The 20,982-nt window shown below is 38.3% G+C and overlaps 1 protein-coding gene and 1 long non-coding RNA gene across 16 annotated transcripts in view; one reads left to right on the top strand and one right to left on the bottom strand.

Moving 5' to 3' along the window:
- The window catches only part of HMBOX1 (homeobox containing 1), a 186,000-nt gene that overhangs the window by 87,512 nt on the left and 77,506 nt on the right, over positions 1 to 20,982 (top strand). For all 14 annotated transcript variants that reach the window (XR_004059283.1, XM_010370898.2, XM_010370899.2 and 11 more), the window contains exon 4: positions 3,318 to 3,403. Coding sequence is in view for 13 of the 14 variants with exons in the window: in XM_010370898.2 (XP_010369200.2) it covers positions 3,318 to 3,403 (86 nt within the window). In the remaining variant the exon portion in view is untranslated. The remainder of the gene's footprint in view (positions 1 to 3,317; positions 3,404 to 20,982) is intronic.
- The window catches only part of LOC115899662, a 172,936-nt gene that overhangs the window by 86,282 nt on the left and 65,672 nt on the right, over positions 1 to 20,982 (bottom strand). For both annotated transcript variants that reach the window (XR_004059284.1, XR_004059286.1), the window contains exon 2: positions 4,768 to 4,821. This is a non-coding gene — a long non-coding RNA (uncharacterized LOC115899662). The remainder of the gene's footprint in view (positions 1 to 4,767; positions 4,822 to 20,982) is intronic.

The following is a 20,982-nucleotide window of genomic DNA, read 5'->3' as shown; positions in this document are numbered from 1 at the left end:
TTGGAGTGCAGTGGCACGTTTTTGGCTCACTACAACCTCCGCCTCTGGGGTTCAAGCAATTCTCCTGCCTCAGCCTCCTGAGTAGCTAGTATTACAGGAGCGTGCTACCACCCCTAACTATTTGTTAAATATTTTGGTAGAGGCGAGGTCTCACCATGTTGACCAGGCTGATCTTGAACTCCTGACCTCAAGTGATCTGCCTGCCTCAGCCTCCCAAAGTCCTGGGATAACAGGCGTGACCCACCGTGTCTGTTTATTTCTATGTTTTTAAACATTATTCTTAGAAACTTGTCAAATATCTAAAAATGAGAATTGCTACTGTTTGACAGATTTTTGGGATTCCTTCTGTCTTGTGCAGTCCTTAATAATATCACTGCTGCAAGGCTGTGAATAATTTACAAACTGGATATTTCCTATTTCAATAATTGAGTGTTATCTCTTCTGTATGATTTAGTGTCTAGATGAATTTGATTTGAAATAAATTGATTTAAATATCAATGTAAATTAGTCAAAAAACCTATTTAATTCTTTCCCCCACAAAAGTACATTTTTTTATTTAACCCGAACAAATATTCTTTTAAATTCAGCTTCATTTTCCTAGGAGATCATTCTATATATAGAAATGCAATACTTTATTTTAAAATTTTCAGATTAATTTTATAGTTGTATTAGAAACCAAATGATTTGTTTTGTTTATATAAGCCAATTGAAATAGCGCTGAAGTTATCTCTTGCACACTGATTATCGATGCACATTTGAAAGCTTTTGTTCTATATTACCTGCACCTGCATTTTAGTCAGCAATTATTTTGTTTGACTTTAAAATATATTTATTTGTACCTTTTTCTTTTTCGTATACACAATTTTTAAATAAAATATGAATACATATTTTTCAAAGAAATATTTCAGGCTGGGCACGGTGGCTCACGCCTGTAATCCCAGCACTTTGGGAGGCTGAGATGGGTGGATCATGAGGTCAGAAGATCGAGACCATCCTGGCTAACACAGTGAAACCCCATCTCTACTAAAAAATAAAAATAAAAATTAGCCTGGTGTAATGGCGGACACCTGTAGTCACAGTGAGTTGGGAGGCTGAGGCAGGAGGATGGCGTGAACCCGGGAGGCGGAGCTTGCAGTGAGCTGAGATCGCGCCACTGCACTCCAGCCTGGGCGACTGAGCGAGACTGTCTCCAAAAAAAAAAAAAGAAATATTTCAAATATAGACAGGCAGTTTGGGAAGAATCTAACCAGAATCTAGATCAGTATGAGAAAATTTAAATACTGCATTAGGCAGCTGATTATTTTTTTCCTTTAAGAATATTTTTGGTTAGGATTTCCAACTGATAAATCAGCAGTATACTATAGAGCTGCAGATTGGAAACTCACCACTATCACCTCTCTGTTTTCTTCCAGAATTCCCCAAAGGGAGCATGGTCTTACAACAGAGTCCTTACAACAGAGCATGTAACAACTACTCATCAGGGAGCTAAAATCCCTCATCCAAGTTAAATCACAAGTCACTGTTTTTGGATAGGTTACTTAAGTTCCTCCAAATAGTCTACAGAGAAATGTGAACCCCTAAAAAGAGTTTGTGGTTCTTTCACAAAACAATTACTAAGGTTTTGTGATCCTTTGTCTCACATCAGGGGTCAGCAAACTTCTTCTCTAAAGGACTAGAGAGTAAAAATTTTAGACTTTGTGGCCAAGAGGCAAATTTAAGGATATAATGAAGAGACATAGGCTGGGCGTGATTGCTCACGCCTGTATTACCAGCACTTTGGGAGGCCAACACAGGAAGATCCCTTGAGGTTAGGAATTCAAGACCAACCTGGCCAACCAACATGGTGAAACCCTGACTCTACTAAAAATACAAAAATTAGCCAGGTGTGGTGCTGCATGTCTGTAACCCCAGCTACTCAGGAGGCTGAAGCAGGAGAATTGCTTGTGCCCGGGAGGTGGAGGTTGCAGTGAGCCGAGATCGAGCCACTGCACTGCAGCCTGGGCAACAGAGTGAGACTCCGTCTCAATTAAAAAAAAAAAAGAAAAAAAAAAAAGGATATCATGTAGAGCCATATACAAGACAGAAAACAAACAGCCACAAATTTTTATTGACAAAAGTCAACACAGAATAATAATAATTGGGTAGAGTTTTTAAAAATATCGGCCTACTAGTCAGAAGAATGAAATTGTAGGGGGAGGGATAGTATTTTGCTTAGTTTGTGTTTATCGTTTGCATTTTCTGTCATCAAATCAATTGCAAATGTCCATCTCTGAAAATGATCCTTAGCTCATAGGTTGTGTAAAAGTAGATGGCAGGCTAGAATTAGCCCATAGGCCGTAATTTGCTGACCCCTGTGTTAGATAAGAAGTTACCTCTATTCTGTGTTACTTTTGAGCTTGAACAGAAACCACTGCTCTATTTATGTAACCCTTTTGAAGATAAAGCATTGAAAGAGAGATTGGTCAGTTTTAAGGTTTTAACTATAATTTTTGTTTATTAATTCTTGTTCTGGTGAAACAACAGAAGTCTTGCCACTCATTGTCATTTTTGTGAATGTCTAGTCTTTTGAGAATTTGTTGAGTCTTTAAGTAAAAATTTGGAACAGGCATTTTAGTGGAGGAAAAATGAGGTCTATAATGTATTCCCAAGGACACAGAATATTGTGTAGTTTTAAGTATTCTTATATATAATACAAAATGAATAAATGCCTTTTTAATACTAAAACTTTATATTCAACCGATCCCACTTTTTTTGTTTATACAGGAAAAGAAGTTAAAGGGCAAGCCTTTCTTCAAATGCCTAACATTTTTACAGTTGTGGGAACGATGATTTCTTTTTCCTTAATCATTTTAAAGGTTTTTAAATGAACATTGTTCCTGCAGTTGTGTAGTTAACATGCAAGCCCACAGTCTGCTCACAACTGAATTTGTTGTTGTTGCTCTTTATTTTTCTAGGATTTCTGTCTCTGTAAGATACATTCATTCCCCAGTAATGAAACTTTGTATATACCATATGACAGCCTTGTTCCTAATATGAATTATAAAGAGCATGCGATTAACCATCCTCTGGTATGAGACTTATATCTATTATGGTCTTCACTAAAGCATCTGTCTGATGGTGTGATGTTTTAGGACTTGAATATTTGGTGTTTCTTGGTTCATTGTAATTTCATATTTTCACACAAGTTTGGTCTGTTACCCTTTATTTTTGTGTCCTTTCTGTGTTCTCCTCACCTCTCTGCTTCACCTTTCTTTTAGCAAAGATGAGGATTTCTACCTTCAACATACATTGTTGGTCTTGTCTTCTGTTTTTGTTAGGAGGGACAGCAGTGTGATAAAAGAGGAAATCAAAGCCTTTCTTGCCAATCGGAGGATTTCCCAAGCAGTTGTTGCACAGGTAACAGGTAAGAGCTGAAGAGCCCTTTATTCTGGAATCATGTCTAGTCTCTGCCTTCAGGTGCAGATGTTGGAATAATGCTTGCATTTCTGCATTGCAGTGCAGATCTGTCAACTTAGGCATAATTATGTATGCCTGTGATTTAAAACCCATTATCTCCAATATCACTGAACTTCTCTAGTGATTTTTTTTGACTTGTGCTAGTAAACTTTATAGCATTTGTAATAAGCACAAAATTCCCTATTTTGTGGCTAAAAAAGGTTCCTATAGTTTGCTTTTGATTGTAACAGAGCATATGACACATGCACGTCCAACTGCTTTCTATACTATATATTTTTAAAAGCTTTGTAGTCCTCCAAATATAACTCCTGATTATACCAGTTAAAAAATGATTCATGAGGGTAAAGAAAGTTGTTTTTTAAACCACTTTTGCATATGTAAAAGCATTCCTTGAAACATTACTGAGAAGAGTTACCATTGTCTTCTCCTTGTTCTTTATATCCCATCCCATTCTCCACCCCCACCCAAGCCCCATCCTTAGTATGTGGTGTATTGTGTCATTCTCTATTCAGATTGCATTTTTTAATGAAGTTCTTAAATTTGGGGGCAGATGTCTTTTGTTTGTTAATGTGTGAACTTCCTTTCTTAGATCTCAGTGATTTATAAGACCCTTAAAAAATTAACTGGACCTTAGTCATTAGAAGAACTGGACACTCTTTCAAGTACATTTTGTAGTTGCAACATTGTTATACTTTGTATATTGATAGATATAAAAATTAATTCTCTCCTCCTTTTATTAACATTCTACTAGCTGGCTATGTGAATTTGGGCTTTTTAACCTCTGTGCCTCCGTTTTCTTCCTTCTACAATGAAATACTTGGATCTGATCTTCAACAATAACTTATGATTTAAAAATATTATTTCTGTTCTCTAGACCATGATACATATTGGAACTAATTTACCTAAAAGGTTGTTACTGGCCATTAATTTGGTTAAAAATGAAACTCCAGAGTTTAGAAGTCTTACATTTCATCCCAAGTATCTAAGGTCAGCCAATCTTTTATAGTGTGTGTGTGTTTAATATATTACACTAGTAATATATTTTTATAAACAACACTTCTATTTATGGTAAAATACTTTAATTAAAGGTGTCCTTCGGTGTAGAAGTCTTATACCAAAGGATAGTGTGTTAGTTTAGTTGTTGTAGTATTTGGGTGTTTTTCTATAGAATATTTAAAATATGTTGTTAACCTTTACCTTCAAGGACCAAGTTATGGTGCTTAATGCAATGTAAGGACAAGTCAAGCAGGTTTTAGTGAAACTCACTGATCTGGACTTTGAAAAGATGAAATGTTGTCTTTCAGTACTTACATTTCAGCCTCCATTACTAGAAGCAATAGTATCTTCCAGTTTGCCAGCCTAAAACTAGAAAGACAAAATTTTAGTGTTACAGAATAGCATTGCAATGTTGATTTTTTTTTTTTTCAGGTAGAAGCATTTCTTAGTTTATTGAATTCTCTGAATCTTGAATCATTTAGGACTTTTAAAATAGTAGCTTTGAAACCCATCCAACCTTAGTTAATACAAATCATAGTAACATACCTTTAAAAAGCATTTCTTGAACATATCTAAAGGCATTGGATAAACCATAATGGGTTAAACATGATGCATTAAATATAGTATTGCTTTTTTGGAAAGGGAAACTGAAAGATATGTTTTCCCGTCTTGCTATTCAAAATATGGTACATGGAACAGCGTTTTTGGCATCACCTGGGAGCTTGTTAGAATTGTAGAAATACTGAATACTGCTCTAAATGTGCTGAAACATAATTTACATTTTAACCACAAGCCCAAGTAATTTCAGTTTGAGAAATGCTATTCTAGGAGACTGGTAAACTTTACTGACTTTAACTTCAGTGGATTGGCATTGTTTAACATTACCTCACTCAGTAATGGTCATCATGATACCATCCCCTGTTTTTATTTTTGTTTTTGTTTGTTTGTTTGTTTTTTGGTTTTGTTTGAGACAGGGTCTTGCTCTGTTCCCGAGGCTGGAGTGCAGTGGCCGGTGATCATGGCTTACTGCAGCATCCACCTCCTAGGCTCCAGTGATCTTCCCATATCAGCCTCCTGAGTAGCTGGTACTAGAGTTGTGCACCACCACACGTGGCTAATTTTTATTTTTCACTTTTTTTTTTTTTGAGATGGAGTCTTGCTCTGTTGCCCAGGCTAGAGTACAATGGTGTGATCTCAGCTCACTGCAACCTCCTCCTCCTAGGTTCAAGTGATTCTCCTGCCTCAGCCTCCCAGGTACCTGGGATTACAGGCGCCCGCTAGCCGCTACCATGCCTGGCTATTTTTTGTGTTTTTAGTGTAGGTAGGGTTTCACCATATTGGCCAGGCTGGTGTCGAACTCCTGAGCTCAGGTGATCCACCCACTTCGGCCTACCAAAGTGCTGTGATTACAGGCGTGAGCCACCATGCCCAGCCTATTTTTTACTTTCTGTAGAGATGAGATTTCACCATGTTGCTCAGGCTGGTCTTGATCTCCTGGGATTACAGGCGTGAGCCACCACACCCGACCATCATCTTCTGTTTTTGCAAGCAAGAACTGAAAATACAGTTACACATTTATTATCTATTGTACCACATGAACCTTTCTTTTGCCGCCATAACTATGGGATTTGGTAGTGTTACAAACTTACTTCCCGCTTTCAGCCTCACCCCAACTTGTTCTTCCTCCTCTTCATTTCTACTCCAAAAGCTTGGGTTCCTCTTCCCTTGATCAGATATCTTTTGATGATTCTCCATTGTCTAAAAAATGAAATTTCTTGTAATCTGACTCCAGCCTTCTCTTTTGTTGCCATCCTCTATTCAGTATGCCCCCAGCTGAATTTCACTATTTGCCATTCCCAGAATTCTGCTCAGTTGGATGCTTCCGAAGTTTTGGTTGTGCCAAAGATATCTTTCACCTCCTCATCCCAGCCTTATGAATTTCTGTTTATCAAGATTATCTCAGTTGTTACCCTCATTTTAACTTCTTGACCAATTTAGTCCTTGCAGACCTCTCTTTTTTTCTGAAATGAATTACACTTAGTTCATCACCCTGAGGTTTAGTACTCATTTTAGTTATGCATTTTAGAGCAGTGTTCTTCAAGAGTGACCTTTCCTTACACAGAGTCTAGCATTGTGCATGTACTCTGAACATTCCATGTTTACCTAGCTGCCTTATAGTATAAGAGGAGAACTGGTGATGCTGACACAAGCTATACATGTGAAAATTTGTCCAGTGTGACTTTCTTCAGTGGTGTGCCCTCTCCAAAAATAATAATTCATTTGCTCAACAAATGCTGTGTGAATTTTTGCCGTTAAGGAACTTGCATTTTTCCTTTATCTACTTCAGTTGTTTACATCAGGCCTGGGGAATGAGGATGATTGATAACCATATTTGTTCATTGTCCTATTGGTCAATATACTGAACTCCTATGTTTTTTGTGTACTATTGTGTTAACATTTTTTTACCCAGAGTGCCCAGCCATCAAGCTAAACTCAGGGGCAAGGCTTCTCATTGCAGAGAAGAGATCCAGCTAGAGAATAGTGAGGCGGTAGAACTGAATAAAGCCTTGTCCTTGTAATTGGTCCACTTAGGTTAGAGTGAAACTGAATATGGAAGCCTTCTGGTCACCTAGAGCTCACTCTCTGCAGTACTTCATCAGTGTATATACATATTTTTTTGTCTTTAAACAAATTAGTCAAGTGTATCTTCAAAGAATATGTACCTAATGAAATCTACCTTAAGGTTTAGGATGTGGTTATCCTGAATCTTATAACAAGTTATCTTTAAAAGATTTAAGTTCAACTCTAATATGTGAAATAAGTCAACCTTGAGATAAAAATGAGAACGAGTGGTGCATAACAAAAGAAAATGCTAAATAAAAAGTGTAATGAGGTGCAAAATTATAACACATGTGCTTGTTCCAGAAACAAATACAGAAGTTTCTTTTTATAGATTCAGAGGATTTCTATAATAAGATAAACAAGAAGTTCATGGGTGGGGTCTGTATAAATAATATCCTACTGATAGGAAAAATGACAGTATAAACAGGATATAATAACAGTGCCTGCTGAATTCCCAGCATGTTATTTGTAGCTTCTTTCACAGTCGCAGCTGTTCCCACCAAGGGTGGATTTTTACCTCTGTAAGAGGTCAGCCAAGATTCTAAATTCTCACTAACAATGGTGGGTTGGTAAGCATAGTCTTTGCTTTAGTAATAAGCACATGTATTCTCTATTCACTTTCGGGGTAAAATGTTTTCTTAGGCTGTTTAAGAGTGCTTAAAAATAGTTTTTTTAATGACCTTTGGGGAAAAAAATCAAGCATGCAGAATAAATGAGTAAATGGGCAGAGCTTGATGAGCACTTATCAGCCAAAGAAATATATTAATTTGATGCATATCCTCTGAAGAAATAAATACACAGAAGAAGAAAAAAACAGTGCCTCTGAATTTTAAGAAATTTACCATAATTTTATTTTCTTAAAATGTAGTATAATGAAGAAGTAACAGAATCTCAATGTTCTGGTCTTTCTGCCATAAAATAGCCTTGTGACCCAGAGTCTCATTTTCCTTATTTATAAGATAAAGGACTTTGACTAAATAGTTTCTTTCTTAGGTCCATTTGAACTGGCTGCTCTAACGAAATACCGTGGACTGGGTGGCTTATAAGCAACTGAAATTTATTTCTCACATTTCTGGAGGCTGGGAAGTCCAGGATCAAGCCAGATTCAGTGTCTGGTGAGAGCCTGCTTTCTGACTTACAGACCATGCCATCTCATTGTGTTCTCACGTAGTGGCAGGGGGAAAGGGTCTCTCTTGGGCCTCTTTTATTGGGGCACTAATTCTGGTTCATAAGTATTCAACTCACATGACCTAATCACCTCCCAAAGATCCCACCTCCTAAAACCTTGGAAGTAACAATTTCAACAAATAGGAATTTTAGAGGGACATAAACATTCAACCATGGCAGCTTCTATATATCTTTTCTAGCTGTCAAATTCTATTGTTTTTAAGTTGTAAATGCATTTTATCAGATGTGCATCTTACCTGTACCTAGTGATTCTCATTCCCAAAACATAAGAATTTGTGTAAAGACAAGTTCTGAACTGGTTTTAGAAATGTTCCAACTGTACTCAGATCAATTCCTTTTTAACTTATCTTTAAAATGTGGGGTAAAACCACTGCATATTCTATTTAATTATAGCAAAAATTTTTTTACAAAGGTAAAGAATTAAGTTCCCTAATCAGAGAACTTAAGATCAGACATTAAAAATCAACTAAAGTTTCAGTATATTAAAAGCAACCACCACCACCACTTCATTTTCTAGAGTAGTTTTAGGTTCACAGCTGCCTTCCATACATCCCCCTGACCCACTATCACCATCCAGCACCAGAGTGGTACCTTTGTTAATGCCAGTGAACCTACATTGACACGTCATTGTCACCCAAAGTTCATAGTTTATATTGGTTTTGCACATTCTGTGGTTTTTGGACAAATGTTTAATGACATGTATCCACCATTGTAGCATCACACAGAGTTGTTCCACTGCCCAAAACATTCTCTGCTTTTGCCTGTTCATCACCTCCTCCCCTCAATTCCTGGCAACCTTTTTATTGTTTCCCTAGTTTTGCCTTCCAGAATGTCATATAGTTGGAGTCATACAGTGTGGAGCTTCAGATTGGCTTCTTTCACATAGTAATACACATTTCACGTTCCTCCCTGTCTCTTCATGGTTTGATAGCTCATGTCCTTTTAGCACTGAATAATATTCCATTGTCTGGATGTACCACAGTTTCTCTATTCACCTACTGGATGGCATCTTGGTTGCTTCCAAGTTTTGGCAATTATGAATAAAGCTGCTATAAACAAGTGGAATTTCTATCTATATTAGTAAAGCAATGCTGGTAGACTATAAGTCACAGACTGTGGAATTGTCCTATTATAATACAACCAGAAATAATTATCTTGCTCATTTAACAAGATTTTATGAATTTCTGCCTAATGGATTTTACCAGTTTTATGTGGATCTCCAATTTGAAGGCTATCACCTATCTACAGATAGGGTGGGCTTCTACATGAAAGATATAATTCTCTCTTCAAATGGAAGAGGTTTAGAGTTTTTCTTTTTGTTAGCAGAAACCTTCTTTTCAAATCTTCTCTGAATGTACTTCATTCACTCACGTTATAATTGTTTTCGCAGAGTGCATGTTGGGATTTTCTTTTGTTTTGCAGCCTTGGGGGAATAGGAACAGATGTTATTCCATGGTTCAAAAAATTCTTACTTTTTAAGTCTCATTTCCTTCTGTCTTCTTTAATTTTTTGGAAAACTATTTTCTTATAAACATAACACATGAAGTTACTTTTTTTCCCCTCATAGGAAAAAACCAGCCTTCTCCACATCTAAATGCCCGTATTTTCTCACTTTGTTGACAGCTAACTGAGGAACTGGAGTGAAAATAATTTTGGAGGATATTTTTTGTTGTTTGAAAATCAGTTCTGTACAGTTATTGAAATTCCGTGTCCTGCCAGGTCTTCGATCATCTCAGATACAATGCATAGGAGTATACATTTTTGGTGTAAATACTAGGAAGACTCGTTGTCGGGTATAAAATGGCATCTCTTTCACCTGTATATAAAGTAGAAACTGTATTTTAAAAAATGCTACTCTACCACAAGCCCTGACAATGACTTACAAAGGTTAGGCACAGATGTGGTTTTTCCCTCATTCAGTAATTACCATTTTTGTTTCTCTCCAGTTCTTGTTTCCTAAGATTATGGGGAAAAGCCTGTACTTAGATACAATGTTCCTTTGATTGTTGTGTGAAATATTTCTTGCCTAATGTAATTTAAAAATTGTTATATTAAATATGTTAATTGTTAAATATACAGGAATAAATGACAAAAAGAAGAAGTGATACCCAAGTAAGAAAGTCAGAAGGTATCTGTGCGTGATAAAATGGCAAAACCTTAGATTCAGCTGTAGTCTGTCAGTCTTAAACGGTGACTCAAGCCTGTAATCCCAGCACTTTGGGAGGCTCAGACGGGCGGATCACGAGGTCAGGAGATCGAGACCATCCTGGCTAACACAGTGAAACCCCTGTCTTTACTAAAAAATACAAAAAACTAGCCGGGCGAGGTGGTGGGCGCCTGTAGTCCCAGCTACTCGGGAGGCTGAGGCAGGAGAATGGCGTAAACCCGGGAGGCGGAGCTTGCAGTGAGCTGAGATCGGACCACTGCACTCCAGCCTGGGCGACAGAGCGAGACTCCGTCTCAAAAAAAAAAAAAAAAAAGCAGTATCATAAATATCATAAATAACTTCCTGCAGAAGAGAGGCTCTGAAGAGAAAATAAATGCCATTTCTTGTAAATTTTATATATGGTCCTTTATGCAGTAAAGAATTATCCTATTAACTCTTGAAAGTTTTACTCAGAGTAAGACCTTAAATCAAGGTGCTGCAAATAGTTTTGTCAGGAAGATGTAATACTATATTTAGTGTTACTAAATCTACTTAAGTAAGGAACTGATGCTTGCACTAACTAAACTACAGCTGAGGGCCTTGATACCTGCGAGGCCTATAAATTTTGAAGCATTGTTTCAAATTCTTTCGGCTTAGAAGAAAAGCTTTTAATATCAGAATGTGTCAACTTCAGCTAAATTTGACTATATCGTTTGATTCTCACAAAATAAACTTGGAGATGTGCAGGGGAAATTGGTTTTTTCTTTGTTTTTATCACCTTTATTAAGATAAAATTTACCTAAGAGTATAGGTTTCTGAGTTGTACCAAACTTATACAGTGGTATAATCATTACCAAATTCAAGATATGAATATTTCAGTATTCCAAGAAGTTGTCTCATGCATCTTTGCAGTCAAAGACTGTTCTCCCACCCCCAGTCCCTGGCAACCATTCATCTGTATTCCTTCACTATTGATTTGACTTTTCTAGAATTTCATGTCAGTGGAATCATACAAAACATACCTTTTATGTCTCCAACTTCTTTCATTTAGCATGATGCTTTTAAGATTCATGAGTGTTGTTACATGTTTCAGTCATTATGACTTTTGAATGCTGAATACTAATCCATTGAATGGATATAACAAAATTATTTTACCCATTAGTCAGTAGATGGACATTTGGATTGTTTCCAGGGCCTGACTATTTTGAAATAAGCTGCTATGCACATTTTGTGTACAAGTTTTTGTGTTGGATTATGTTTTCATTTCCTATGGGTAAATACCCATGAGTGGGATTGTGGGGTTGTTGGTAAATATACATTTAACTTTTTGAGAAACTGCCAAACTGTTTTCTGGTGTGGCTCCACCGTTTTGTCTTCCCACTAGCAAAGAATGAGGTCTTACTGCTCTGCATTCTCTTCAGTGCTTGGTGTTTTGTGCTTCTCTGTGAGTTTAGTCATTCTAATGCAGTTATAATGATATCTCACTCTAGTTTTATTTTGCATTTTTCTAATGACTAATTATGTTGAGCATCTTTTTATATGATCATTTGTTATTCATGTATCTTCTTGGGTGAGATGTCTGTCAAATCTTTTGTCTATTATTTTTTAATCAGGTTGTTTGCCTTATATATTATAAGAGCTGTTTGTATATTCTGGGTACAAGTCCTTAAATATACAGATATACATATTTTCTAGTCTGAGGCTTGCATTTTCATTTTCTTAATATCTTTCAAAGAGCAAATGTTTTAAATTTTTATGAAGTTATGTTTATCATTTTTTTTCTTTTGTGGTTTCTTGCTTTTTGTGTTCTAAGAAAATTTGCTTAAACAGGGCTGGGCGCGGTGGCTCACGCCTGTAATCCCAGCACTTTGGGAGGCTGAGGCGGGCGAATCACAGGAGGTCGGGAGTTTGAGACCAGCCTAACCAACATGGTGAAACCCCGTCTCTACTAAAAATACAAAATTAGCCGGGCGTGGTGGTGCTTGCCTATAATCCCAGCTACTCGGGAGGCTGAGGCAGCAGAATTGCTTAAACCAGGGAGACGGAGGCTGCAGTGAGCTGCACCATTACGCTCCAGCTTTGGCAACAAGAGTGAAATCCTGTCTCAGAAAAAAAAAAAAAAACAAAGGAAAATTTGCTTAAACAAAGTCTCAAAGATTTCCTCATGTTTTCCTTTGTAAGTTTTATAGTTTTAGCTCTTACATTAGGTCTGTGGACTATTTAAAGTTAATTTTTGTATTGAGATAAGGCTTGAGGCATTTTTTTTTTTTCTTACGGAGATCCAGTTGTTGGAACACCATTTGTTGAAAAGTTTAGTCTTTCCCCATTTGATTACTTTGTTATCTTTGTGGAAATTCAGTTGGACATGCATGCAAGGTCTGTTTCTGGGCTTTGTATTCTGTTCTGTCCATCTTTATTCGTATACCAATACAAACTGTAGATTATTATAAGTCTTGAAATCAGAAAGTATAATTGTCCCAATGTTGTTTTTCCTTTTCAAGATCACTATTGACTTTATAGATCTTTTGTATTTTTATATACATTTTAAAACTAGCTTTCAGTTTCTACAAAAAGCACATCTATAGTGAGATTGGGATTATGTTGAATATATAGCTCAATCTGACATTAGGACTTTCATCTTAATCATATCAAGTCTCAATCTATGAACATAGTTTGATACTTCTCCACTTTGTTTAGGTCTTTTTTATTTTCTCTCAACCATTTTAGTGGTTTTCAGTGTACACGTCTTGTACACATTAAATTCCTCTCTAAATATTTTATATTTTTGTTGCTATTATATTGGTATTGTTTTTAATTTCGGTGCCCACTTCCTTGTTTCTTGTATCATAGATCAATTGTTTTTATTATATTGACCTGTGAACTTGCTTAACTCATTTATTTGTTCGAGTAGCTTTAAAAGATTTTTTTTGTTTAGGATTTTGTGTACAATCATGTTATCTGTGAATAGAGATAATTTTACTTCTTCCTTTTCAATATGTCTTTCTTCTTTCTTTGTTCTTTTTCCCCTTTATTGAACTAGGACTTACAGGTCAATCTTGAATAGAGTGACAAAAGCAGACATCCTTACCTTGTTCCCAGTCTTAGGGAGCAAACATTCAGTCTTTCACCGTTAAGTATGATCTTAGCTGTAAGTTTTTCATAGTTGCCCTTTACCAAGATTCCTTCAAGGAAAGTTCTATTTATAATTTTTAATAGTTCTTATCATGATGGATGTTGTATTTTATCAAATGCTTTTTCTGCATCTTTTGAGATGACCACATGGTTTTTCATGCTTAGTCTTGTTAATATGGTAAATCCCATTGACCTATATTCTGGGAAAAGCTCCATTCAGTTATATTATCCATTTTATATTATTTAATTTGGTGATATTAAGAATTGTCACATCTGTGTTCATGAGGGACATTATTCTGGGTTTATGTTTTACTTCCTATGTTCTTTCTTTTCTTTTTTTTTTTTTTTTTGAAATGATGTCTTACTCTGTCTCCCAGGCTGGAGTGGAGTGGTGCAATCTCGGCTCACTGCAACTTCTGCCCCAGGTTCAAGCAGTTCTCCTGTCTCAGCCTCTGGAGTGGTTGGGATTACAGGTGTCTGCAACCACGCCTGGCTGATTTTTGTATTTTTAGTAGAGGCGGGGATTCAACATGTTGGCCAGGCTGGTCTCGAGTTCCTGACCTCAAGTGATCTGCCCAACTCGGCCTCCCAAAGTGCTGGGATTACAGGCGTGAGCCACTGTGCCCGGCTACTTTCTAGTCTTACAATGTCCTTACATAGTTTTGTTATCATAATAACATTGGCCTCATGAGATAAGTTGGGAAGTGGTCCTTTCTCTTGTATTTTCCGGAAGCATTTGTGTAGAATTGGTATTATTTCTTTCTTAAATGTCTTTGCAAATGTACCTTTTTTTATTATAGTGAATATCTTACACTGGTCATAATTTACTAACTGGATCTTAGGGCTTGTGCCCTGTACTGAAGTCAGCAGAATAGAATATAGAACATTAGAGATTATTGGGTCCTTAATATTTGAAAGACTGCCAGCACTTTTCTACATGATTTCACTCATGGCAGGAATATTTTTCTCTTGCCAGTTGCCTAAAATAACAGATTTACTAACCACAAACCAAATTAAATTAGCTTTGAATAAGCAGTGGCCCTTCCCTTATGTCCTTGTGATGCCTGAGTAAAGAACATAGTTTTTACTTGCTATGCTATGAGATTTTGCCCCTATAGTAGTTTTAAATATATTGAGGCTGGGCGCGGTGGCTCAAGCCTGTAATCCTAGCACTTTGGGAGGCTGAGACGGGCGGATCACGAGGTCAGGAGATCGAGACCATCCTGGCTAACACGGTGAAACCCCGTCTCTACTAAAAAATACAAAAAACTAGCTGCGCGAGGTAGCGGGCGCCTGTAGTCCCAGCTACTCCGGAGGCTGAGGCAGGAGAATGGCGTAAACCCGGGAGGCGGAGCTTGCAGTGAGCTGAGATCAGGCCACTGCACTCCAGCCTGGGCGACAGAGCGAGACTCCGTCTCAAAAACCATAATAATAATAATAATAATTGAGTGGCCTGTCACTAGATCTCCCAAACAGATCGATGAACACCATCTTGCTTTTGAACATGTTGATTTTAAAGTACAAGTCCTAATACTGCCCCAAGCTCATCATTGTTCTTGATGAGAAATGTAGTCCAGGATTCTTAGAAACTTTCTTACTGTGATCTTTCATTTAATGTTTTGAGTCATTTTAAGAACTAGAATATGCTATTTTCTTAAAAGTGTTTTTTTCTCCCTTAACAGTTTTAAACATATTGTCTTTTGCTTCCAAGCCCTTCCATTGCTGAACAGTTTTTGCAGGACATTTTATTACCAGTTTGTCTTGATTTTTCTAGGAGATAAAAAAGAGTCTTTGAAATTCTTGAGTGCTGTGTGTTAAAATAATTACCATCATGCATAAGAAATAATAATAAGAAATATCTTAAGCCATTGTTTAGCCACATTGTTTTTACAGTCTTCAGCTTTATCATTAAGCTGAATCCCCATCAGTATCTAGCCGTCCAAATGACTTATAGATGGCCAGTGGTTCTGCTTTTTACTAGCCTGCACCCTCTTAGCTAACCCTCTTTTTTTGGGGGGGGTCTTATTTTTAGCTATAACTTGTTTAACACTATCAGGTGTTAGATGCCATGCTAACTGTTTTATATACTTGAGAAGCAGGTGTTAACTTCCTCAGTTACAAATGAGAAAACCCAGGCTTAAGGGGATTGACTCATTTGCCAATAGTCATGCAGTTAATTGCTGTTTGTTTTGCCACACAGCCACTGTTCTTTACATAGCAATTTGGTATATAGAGAAAATGTACTGCCATGGTCAAGGGCACTTTGATGATGGACTGCCTGGCTTCAAAAATCTGATTTCCATCCCTTACTTATTATGTAACTTTGGCCAAATTACTTAAGCCTCAGTTTCTCCTCTTCTGGAAAATAGAAAGAATAACAGCAGTACCTACCTAAACGGATTCTTGAGTGGATTAAATGAGTTAGTTTTGGTAAAGTTTCAAATGGCACATAGTAAATGCCATAGAAGTTTTTCTGTTATTATCATTAACCATTGTAATTGCTTAATTTTCAGCAGGCAATCATTTTTCATTCATGTCTCTCCAGATAGACTTTCCTAAAGCTAAGTTTCCTGAGACTAAATATGTTAACCGTAATTTTTATAGCTTTGGGCCACTTGATAATGATCTTTTGAACAATAAATTTACTTTTTATATTACAAAATATGCTCATGGGGGCGGAGCAAGATGGCCGAATAGGAACAGCTCCAGTCTCCAACTCCCAGCGCGAGCGACACAGAAGACCGGTGATTTCTGCATTTTCAACTGAGGTACTGGGGTCATCTCACTAGGGAATGCCGGACAATCGGTGCTGCTCAGCTGCTGCAGCCTGACCAGCGAGAGCTGAAGCAGGGCGAGGCATCGCCTCACCTGGAAGCACAAGGGGGAAGGGGATCCGTTTTCCTAGCCAGGGGAACTGAGACACACAACACCTGGAAAATCGGGTAACTCCCACCCCAATACTGCGCTGTAAGCATACAGGCACACCAGGAGAATATATCCCACACCTGGCCGGGAGGGTCCCACGCCCACGAAGCCTCCCTCACTACTAACACAGCAGTCTGCCGCGATCTATCCGCAAGGCAGCAGCGAGGCTGGGGGAGGGGCGCCCGCCATTGCTGAGGCTTAAGTAGGTAAACAAAGCCGCTGGGAAGCTCGAACTGGGTGGAGCTCACAGCAGCTCAAGGAAGCCTGCCTGTCTCTGTAGTCTCCACCTCTGGGGACAGCGCACAGCTGAAGACCAACAGGGGAAGTAGCAGGAGCCCGTGCAGACGCGAACGACTCTGTCTGACAGCTTTGGGGAGAGCCGTGGATCTCCCAACGCGGAGGTTGAGATCTGAGAACAGACAGACTGCCTGCTCAGGTGTGTCCCTGACCCCTGAGTAGCCTAGCTGGGAGAAATCCCCCACTAGGGGCAGTCTGACACCCCACACCTCACAGGGTGGAGTACACCCCTGAGAGGAAACTTCCAAAGGAAGAATCAGACAGGTACACTCGCTGTTCAGCAATATTCTATCTTCGGCAACCTCTGCTGCTGATACCCAGGCAAACAGGGTCTGGAGTGGACCTCAAGCAATCTCCAACAGACCAACAGACAGTCCTTCTGACTGTCAGAAGGAAAACTATCAAACAGGAAGGACACCTATACCAAAACCCCATCAGTACGTCACCACCATCAAAGACCAGAGACAGATAAAACCACAAAGATGGGGAAGAAGCAGGGCAGAAAAGCTGGAAATTCAAAAAATAAGAGCGCATCTCCCCCTGCAAAGGAGCGCAGCCCATCGCCAGCAACGGATCAAAGCTGGTCAGACAATGACTTGGACGAGAGGAGAGAAGAAGGCTTCAGTCCATCAAACTTCTCAGAGCTAAAGGAGGAATTACGTACCCAGCGCAAAGAAACTAAAAATCTTGAAAAAAGAGTGGAAGAATTGACAGCTAGACTAATTAATGCAGAGAAGATCATAAACGAAATGACAGAGATGAAAACCATGACACGAGAAATATGTGACAAATGCACAAGCTTCAGTAACCGACTCGATCAACTGGAAGAAAGAGTATCAGCGATTGAAGATCAAATGAATGAAATGAAGCAAGAAGAGAAACCAAAAGAAAAAAGAAGAAAAAGAAATGAGCAAAGCCTGCAAGAAGTATGGGATTACGTAAAAAGACCAAATCTACGTCTGATTGGGGTGCCTGAAAGTGAGGGGGAAAATGGAACCAAGTTGGAAAACACTCTTCAGGAAATCATCCAGGAGAACTTCCCCAACCTAGTAGGGCAGGCCAACATTCAAATTCAGGAAATACAGAGAACGCCACAAAGATACTCCTCCAGAAGAGCAACTCCAAGACACATAATTGCCAGATTCACCAAAGTTGAAATGAAGGAAAAAATCTTAAGGGCAGCCAGAGAGAAAGGTCGGGTGACCCACAAAGGGAAGCCCATCAGACTAACAGCAGATCTCTCGGCAGAAACTCTAGAAGCCAGAAGAGAGTGGGGGCCAATATTCAACGTTCTTAAAGAAAAGAATTTTCAACCCAGAATTTCATATCCAGCCAAACTAAGTTTCATAAGTGAAGGAGAAATAAAATCCTTTACAGATAAGCAAATGCTTAGAGATTTTGTCACCACCAGGCCTGCCTTACAAGAGACCCTGAAGGAAGCCCTAAACATGGAAAGGAACAACCGGTACCAGCCATCGCAAAAACATGCCAAAATGTAAAGACCATCGAGGCTAGGAAGAAACTGCATCAACTAACGAGCAAAATAACCAGTTAATATCATAATGGCAGGATCAAGTTCACACATAACAATATTAACCTTAAATGTTAATGGACTAAATGCTCCAATTAAAAGACACAGACTGGCAAACTGGATAAAGAGTCAAGACCCATCAGTCTGCTGTATTCAGGAGACCCATCTCACATGCAGAGACATACATAGGCTCAAAATAAAGGGATGGAGGAAGATCTACCAAGCAAATGGAGAACCAAAAAAAGCAGGGGTTGCAATCTTTGTCTCTGATAAAACAGACTTTAAACCATCAAAGATCAAAAGAGACAAAGAAGGCCATTACATAATGGTAAAGGGATCAATTCAACAGGAAGAGCTAACTCTCCTAAATATATATGCACCCAATACAGGAGCACCCATATTCATAAAGCAAGTCCTTAGAGACTTACAAAGAGACTTAGACTCCCATACAATAATAATGGGAGACTTCAACACTCCGCTGTCAACATTAGACAGATCAACGAGACAGAAAGTTAACAAGGATATCCAGGAATTGAACTCATCTCTGCACCAAGCGGACCTAATAGACATCTATAGAACTCTCCACCCCAAATCAACAGAATATACATTCTTCTCAGCACCACATCGCACTTATTCCAAAATTGACCACATAATTGGAAGTAAAGCACTCCTCAGCAAATGTACAAGAACAGAAATTATAACAAACTGTCTCTCAGACCACAGTGCAATCAAACTAGAGCTCAGGACTAAGAAACTCAATCAAAACCGCTCAACTACATGGAAACTGAACAACCTGCTCCTGAATGACTACTGGGTACATAACGAAATGAAAGCAGAAATAAAGATGTTCTTTGAAACCAATGAGAACAAAGATACAACATACCAGAATCTCTGGGACACATTTAAAGCAGTGTGTAGAGGGAAATTTATAGCACTAAATGCCCACAAGAGAAAGCAGGAAAGATCTAAAATTGACACTCTAACATCACAATTAAAAGAACTAGAGAGGCAAGAGCAAACACATTCAAAAGCTAGCAGAAGGCAAGAAATAACTAAGATCAGAGCCGAACTGAAGGAGATAGAGACACAAAAAACCCTCCAAAAAATCAATGAATCCAGGAGTTGGTTTTTTGAAAAGATCAACAAAATTGACAGACCGCTAGCAAGGCTAATAAGAAAAGAGAGAGGAATCAAATAGATGCAATAAAAAATGATAAAGGGGATATCACCACTGACCCCACAGAAATACAAACTACCATCAGAGAATACTATAAACGCCTCTACGCAAATCAACTAGAAAATCTAGAAGAAATGGATAATTTCCTGGACACTTACACTCTCCTAAGGCTAAACCAGGAAGAAGTTGAATCCCTGAATAGACCAATAGCAGGCTCTGAAATTGAGGCAACAATTAATAGCCTACCCACCAAAAAAAGTCCAGGACCAAATGGATTCACAGCTGAATTCTACCAGAGGTACAAGGAGGAGCTGGTACCATTCCTTCTGAAACTATTCCAATCAATAGAAAAAGAGGGAATCCTCCCTAACTCATTTTATGAGGCCAACATCATCCTGATACCAAAGCCTGGCAGAGACACAACAAAAAAAGAGAATTTTAGACCAATATCCCTGATGAACATTGATGCAAAAATTCTCAATAAAATACTGGCAAACCGGATTCAGCAGCACATCAAAAAGCTTATCCACCATGATCAAGTGGGCTTCATCCCTGGGATGCAAGGCTGGTTCAACATTCGCAAATCAATAAACGTAATCCAGCATATAAACAGAACCAAAGACAAGAACCACATGATTGTCTCAATAGATGCAGAAAAGGCTTTTGACAAAATTCAACAGCCCTTCATGCTAAATATGCTCAATAAATTCAGTATTGATGGAACGTACCTCAAAATAATAAGAGCTATTTATGACAAACCCACAGCTAATATCATACTGAATGGGCAAAAACTGGAAAAATTCCCTTTGAAAACTGGCACAAGACAGGGATGCCCTCTCTCACCACTCCTATTCAACATAGTGTTGGAAGTTCTGGCTAGGGCAATCAGGCAAGAGAAAGAAATCAAGGGTATCCAGTTAGGAAAAGAAGAAGTCAAATTGTCCCTGTTTGCAGATGACATGATTGTATATTTAGAAAACCCCATCGTCTCAGCCCAAAATCTCCTTAAGCTGATAAGCAACTTCAGCAAAGTCTCAGGATACAAAATTAATGTGCAAAAATCACAAGCATTCTTATACACCAGTAACAGACAAGCAGAGAGCCAAATCAGGAATGAACTTCCGTTCACAATTGCTTCAAAGAGAATAAAATACCTAGGAATCCAGCTTACAAGGGATGTGAAGGACCTCTTCAAGGAGAACTACAAACCACTGCTCAGTGAAATAAAAGAGGACACAAACAAGTGGAAGAACATACCATGCTCATGGATAGGAAGAATCAATATCGTGAAAATGGCCATACTCCCCAAGGTTATTTATAGATTCAATGCCATCCCCATCAAGCTACCAATGAGTTTCTTCACAGAATTGGAAAAAACCGCTTTAAAGTTCATATGGAATCAAAAAAGAGCCCGCATTGCCAAGACAATCCTAAGTCAAAAGGACAAAGCTGGAGGCGTCACGCTACCTGACTTCAAACTATACTACAAGGCTACAGTAACCAAAACAGCAT

The sequence above is a fragment of the Rhinopithecus roxellana genome, chromosome 9, assembly GCF_007565055.1.
Source record: "Rhinopithecus roxellana isolate Shanxi Qingling chromosome 9, ASM756505v1, whole genome shotgun sequence".
Classification (NCBI taxonomy): domain Eukaryota; kingdom Metazoa; phylum Chordata; class Mammalia; order Primates; family Cercopithecidae; genus Rhinopithecus; species Rhinopithecus roxellana.
This window is presented reverse-complemented; position numbering and strand designations above follow the sequence as displayed.